Source organism: Durio zibethinus, chromosome 14, assembly GCF_047325235.1.
Source record: "Durio zibethinus cultivar Kanyao isolate XHJ-2024 chromosome 14, ASM4732523v1, whole genome shotgun sequence".
Classification (NCBI taxonomy): domain Eukaryota; kingdom Viridiplantae; phylum Streptophyta; class Magnoliopsida; order Malvales; family Malvaceae; genus Durio; species Durio zibethinus.
The window spans coordinates 12,543,936-12,549,978 of record NC_143175.1 but is presented as its reverse complement, the minus strand read 5'-3'; the positions used below and the strand labels follow the sequence as shown (position 1 = coordinate 12,549,978).

At 34.5% G+C, this 6,043-nt stretch overlaps 1 protein-coding gene across 2 annotated transcripts; it reads left to right on the top strand.

The window, feature by feature from the left end:
- Positions 1 to 506: 506 nt before the first annotated feature.
- Positions 507 to 4,786, top strand: LOC111294007 (phragmoplastin DRP1E). Of its 2 annotated transcripts, none has more exons than XM_022887124.2 (15): positions 507 to 781; positions 889 to 952; positions 1,032 to 1,139; positions 1,370 to 1,471; positions 1,554 to 1,604; positions 1,703 to 1,764; positions 2,064 to 2,154; positions 2,266 to 2,330; positions 2,464 to 2,658; positions 2,741 to 2,860; positions 2,941 to 3,011; positions 3,390 to 3,615; positions 3,745 to 3,795; positions 3,894 to 4,262; positions 4,487 to 4,786. In XM_022887124.2, the coding sequence occupies exons 1-15, from the start codon at positions 641 to 643 to the stop codon at positions 4,613 to 4,615; spliced, it is 1,845 nt and encodes a 614-aa protein (XP_022742859.2). In that variant the 5' UTR covers positions 507 to 640; the 3' UTR covers positions 4,616 to 4,786. The 2 variants fall into 2 exon arrangements, with proteins under 2 accessions (XP_022742859.2, XP_022742860.2); XM_022887125.2 differs by having other exon boundaries at positions 1,341 to 1,471.
- Positions 4,787 to 6,043: the final 1,257 nt, after the last annotated feature.

The window sequence follows — 6,043 nt, the reverse complement described above, 5'->3', positions numbered from 1 at the left end:
TTTAGTTTAGATTTTTTTTTTGTTATCTTTTAATTGTCTTTTTAAATATATTTAATTATATTTGAAAAGATAAATTTGTAAAGATGAATTTGTATTTGATTTGTCATAAAAATTATGAAAATAAAATACATACATTATCAATTAATTAATTAATATATTATTTTTATTAAAAAATATAAATAAAATTATACTTACGAATTTATTAAATTTGATATTGTTAATTAAAAAAATTTAAACCCATAATAATACACATGTGACTAGTTATTAACTTATTACGAAAAAGAAACCAATAAAATCCAACGTTCCTCATTTCGGCAACGGTTCGGTTCGGCCCCGACTTTTTTGAAATTTCAAATTTCAAAAATCCAAACGCGTAAACACAGGTAAAATATGGAACGGAGCACTTATTTTATAAAAACACAAAACGAAAAATTACAAAAACGGTGCGGAGCATGGACAATATCTCTCCCCCACAAAATATGTGCCCAGAAAACTCGATTAAAATTACTCCTCTTTTCTTTATCTTTCCGCTTTTTCTCAACCTCAAGTCCATCGCTGCCTCCCAACACAACCCTCCTTTCATTTCTTTGTTTAGCGTCCGTTTCAAGTCTTCTAAAGCTTTTCTAGGTTGATATCGAAGATGACCACTATGGAGAGCTTGATCGGCTTGGTTAACAGGATCCAGCGAGCATGTACGGTGCTCGGTGATTATGGCGGCGGCGATAACGCTTTCTCTTCCCTTTGGGAGGCTCTTCCCTCTGTCGCCGTCGTCGGTGGCCAGGTTTTTCTTCTACATCGCTTGATTTCTTCATCTTTCAGTGAAGAACAAGCATAATTGATCTTGTAATATGAGCTGTTTTGCTTTGTTTGTATTTCGATTGAAAACAGAGTTCGGGCAAGTCTTCAGTGCTGGAGAGCATAGTCGGCCGTGACTTTCTTCCCAGAGGATCGGGTTAGTTTGTTTCCTTTTTCATTTTAATAAATTTTAGTCTCTTAAATCGGAGTAATAGTGAAGTGTAATTTTGGTGCAGGAATTGTGACGAGACGGCCTCTGGTGTTGCAGCTTCATAAAACAGACCAAGCATCACAGGAGTATGCTGAGTTTCTTCACCTTCCCAAGAGAAGATTCACTGATTTTGGTAATCTTTTATATTTCTTTGCCTTGGATACCTGAAATTTGGAATATTTTGGACTTGCCATGTTTTAGCTTTGTTTTCTTCAAATTATGGGAAGTTTATGAAATAAAAAAAAAATCCTTCTTACTGTAGATGTATTTGTACCTGCTAGTTGCAAATTCTGCTAATATGGATTATTCTTTTCCTCCTAATTTGAATTTGAAGCTTATTCATCTCATCCTTTCTTGGTGAAGCGATGGTCCGCAAAGAAATTCAGGATGAAACTGATAGAGTAACTGGGAAGACCAAACGGATATCTCCTGTTCCCATCCATCTCAGTATCTACTCTCCAAATGGTTTGTCATCATATCATGATTATGTTTCTTTTTACTCACAGTCAGATTCATTTAGCTAACACCATTTATTCTCTTCTCACAGTTGTCAATTTAACCCTGATTGATTTGCCGGGCTTAACAAAAGTTGCAGTTGGTAAGTGTTATTTTAATTGTTATTTATGACTTTAACATATTTATTGTTTTTCTTTTGTGTTCATTCATTTGATGAATGGAAACCATTATTCTTTTCAGAGGGACAGCCTGAAAGTATAGTTCAAGACATTGAAACCATGGTTCGGTCTTATGTGGAAAAGGTAAGCACCGCATAGACCTTAATTGTGCTTCATTAAGAGATAGTGATTTTTTAACCCCGTTCTTCTCTTTCTCATCTATTGGCTATAAGTTCATGTTCTCATGAATGAATTAATGAGTGATGGAACTTACCACTCTGATAGCATTTTTTTTTTTTTTATCAAAACCTTTGCCTAAGTAATTTTCTTGGTGGAATTTAATCTATGTTGTTGCTATCTTAGGTGCTTAAGCAATCTTCTTAAACTGAAACGTCTTAATTGTGTTCTATTTGAATTCTGAATCTTCATTATACTTCTTGTAGCCTAATTGTATTATACTAGCCATATCTCCTGCCAATCAAGATATAGCAACTTCGGATGCTATCAAACTTGCTAGGGAGGTAGATCCCTCGGGTATGTATTAATTATCATTTCACTATAGCATTATCATAGAAGCTTATCTTTGCGAAGTAGATTTTAATTGGTTTATTCTTCTTTGACAAAATCTTGTTTTATTTATACTAGGTGATCGGACATTTGGAGTGTTAACCAAGCTTGATCTTATGGACAAAGGGACTAACGCTTTGGATGTGAGTTCTTGCTCTTTTTCTCTTTCATATAAAATTTTTATGTTTACTGTATCTACATTTCTCTATTTGTTGTTTTTCCTATTGTTGCTGGCTTGGCCTGCTAACATGTTTCATTTGCTTTTCCGTTCTCAAGGTTCTTGAAGGAAGATCTTACCGGCTACAGCATCCTTGGGTTGGAATTGTGAACCGATCACAGGCTGATATAAACAAAAATGTGGACATGATTGTGGCAAGACGCAAGGAGCGCGAGTATTTTGCCACTAGTCCAGACTATGGCCACTTAGCAAGTAAAATGGGTTCAGAATATCTTGCAAAACTTCTTTCACAGGTTTAATTTTGAGTACATTTTACTTAGGATTGGCTTTGCAATCTTAAAGACCATATTCCTGACGATGTGGCCTTGTTTTCAGCATTTGGAATCTGTAATAAGGGCTCGCATACCAAGTATCACTTCTTTGATAAACAAAAGCATTGATGAACTTGAATCAGAGATGGACCATCTTGGTAGGCCTATTGCTCTTGATGCTGGGGTGAGTAGCATATATTTCCTATCCCTATATAAGTACAAGTTACTTTCTGTGCTGTGTATAATTGTGTTGTTGTATCTTAGGCTCAACTATACACCATATTGGAACTTTGCCGTGCATTTGACCGGATATTCAAGGAGCATCTGGATGGAGGGTAAATGCTTCAGCTACTTTTTTTTTTTCTCGTGCTGTTTTCTGAGAGTCTAAGCCATTTTTCCTTCTCTAGCATGGTTATTGATCTGAGTATGAAAAATCATTCATCCTTGAGTTGGATTCTGCTCTTGAGATTTGGACTGATTCTTTGCTTTTGAAATACAAATATCATTGCTTTTGAAATACAAATATAAGTCAATACTTCTCATGATTCAAATATGGGTAGCCTTAATCTAAGTGATCTAAATTTTATCAAGTGATTTCAGTGAATCAAGTACAGTATTTTCAATCTAAGATAATCTGCATTTCCATTTTTGCCACAAGCTATAACAGCTATTATTGTGTGCTCTGATAACTCCTTTGGACAATGATATCTTAGGCGACCTGGAGGTGATCGCATTTATGGAGTCTTTGACAACCAACTACCTGCTGCTTTAAGGAAGCTTCCCTTTGACCGGCATCTTTCTCTGCAAAATGTAAGGAGAGTAGTGTCAGAGGCAGATGGTTATCAACCTCACTTGATAGCACCTGAGCAAGGTTACCGGAGGCTTATTGAAGGAGCATTAAACTATTTCAGGGGCCCATCTGAAGCTTCTGTGGATGCGGTAAGTTGTCATCCCTTATTTTTTTAATGGTCAAGCAAAATTTATTTTGAAATCTTTCAGTATTCAAAGGCTCAAAGCTTTTTTCTGAAGTTGTGATGCTAATTTTAGCTGATGTACTTTTTTTTGTAGGTTCACTTTGTCCTGAAGGAGCTTGTGAGGAAATCTATAGGAGAAACTCAGGTAGAAGTTTGGGAAATTAATCTGATTTCTTATATAGTTTAAGTTTTTCTAGTGTCATTCCAAAGATAAGGATCAATTGATGCTTTGTATTATGACAGGAATTAAAACGCTTTCCCACTTTGCAAGCTGAAATAGCAGCAGCTGCTAGTGAGGCCCTGGAGAGGTTTCGGGATGAAAGTAAGAAGACAGTTATCCGATTGGTAGACATGGAATCTTCATATTTAACAGTAGATTTCTTCCGGAGGCTTCCCCAGGAAGTAGATAAAGGAGGAAATCCTGCAGCTACAACTATGGACCGGTATGGTGAGGGCCATTTTCGGAGGATAGGATCAAATGTTTCCTCATATGTTGGTATGGTGTCAGAGACACTTAAGAACACAATCCCGAAGGCTGTGGTATACTGTCAAGTTAGGGAGGCAAAACAATCATTGCTAAACCACTTTTACTCACAGCTAGGAAAGAAAGAGGTAATGTCTCTACCTCTGCATTTTGGGGAATTTTTTCGTTAGAGGTTGTGAGTCAACTTCCAAAATATTCCAATTGTTAATGATTATGAGAAGTTAATAATCTTTTTTGTTCTCATCCATGGGCATATGCATGGGTGTATCACATATTATCTGATGGCATTGATTGAACAAAACATGTGGTTGTTGTGGTTAATGGGTGTTTTGCATATTTGTGTGTGTTTCAGGGGAAGCAGCCATCGCAAATGTTAGATGAGGATCCAGCGTTGATGGAGAGGAGACAACAGTGTGCCAAAAGGCTGGAATTATACAAGGCTGCGAGGGATGAGGTTGATTCTGTATCATGGGTCCGATGATATTAATTCCATACTATACCACTAGTAGTAATTAATTTTGTTAATTGTTTGACAGATTAGATTCTTTCTTAGATCTATTTTTATTTGTTTCTCTTTCGCTATATACGTGTTGTTTATGACGTTGGATTGTTGTGAGTTGGGACACTTTGATAGTTATATTTATTATTACCATATTACCGACTTTTTTTTTTCGTTTTAAATGTCGTCTGCTGCTTGAATTTGATAGAATCCCATGTTTTTCCTTTCTTTGTTTCTTTTTAAAGAAAGTGAGAAGAGAGAGAAATCCTTTTCCTTGAATTGAGAAGAAAAAACTAGAAGCCCGACAACACACTCCCAACCCATCATAAAAAGTGAAAAAAACTAATGAAAGAAACATTTCCTCGTTAGAATTACGCAAACAATCACTTTTTTCTGTTATATTCTGAAATCCTCAAATCGAATAATATTTCATTTGATTCTTCAACTTTCTTTTTAATATAGTATCTAAACAGAAAAAAAATTTTAATCAAGAATTTAAACTATATTTTTGTATATTAAAATTTCCCAACCTCTAACACTTGTAAAAAAATATTGATATGATATTTTATATGGCATTTTAATGTTAACGTGAATGACACGTGATTATTATAAGGTTTCGATGAAATTGTCACATGTTTTTTTAAAAAAATAAAAAAATTTTAAAATATTAAAAAAAAAATTTTATATAAGTTTTTATTTTTTAAAAATGTAATTTGATTTAATTCTTTTATCAAAATGACTTAGTTTTGATCTTATTATATATGTGTAGAAATCATTTTTTTTTTCTTTTCTTTTCTCTCTTTTCAGAGTTTTTCTCTCATTTGGAATTCTAGCCATCATTGTTGGTCACCATGACATCGTCGACCGCTGTCTTCTATCATCGTCAGACCACATTGAAGCCTAAAATTTACGATGAACCCCATTTTTGCTTCCTTATCTAAGATCTAGGATCAAATTTTCAAAAATCGACCTTTAATGGCATAAATCTAAAGCCGAAACAATAGCATTTCACTATCGTTTTTGTCCTCTTCCACTATCTGATTGTTCTGAGTTTTAAGTAGATTATTTCCCTCATCATCCTCTTTTTTTTTTTTATTATATGGATCTCTAAAAAAATCACATTGGGCACAATCGAGCATCACATCACAATTGTTGTTGCTTATGTTGCTGGTTTTTCTGTCTACCGACTGCCACTCTAACCCTAACCAATTCCTAAGGACTATTCTCTTCTCATGGATAATAAAAAAAAAAAAAATTAAACAACCCCCATGGTCAAAAATTTTTTGGACATGCTTGAATGCTTTTTTCTTTTTGTTTTACTTGTTGACAAGTTTGTGTAATTTTTTCATTAATTATTGCAAAATGTTATTCTCATTACCAAAACGATAGGGTTTCAATGATTTGGGGATG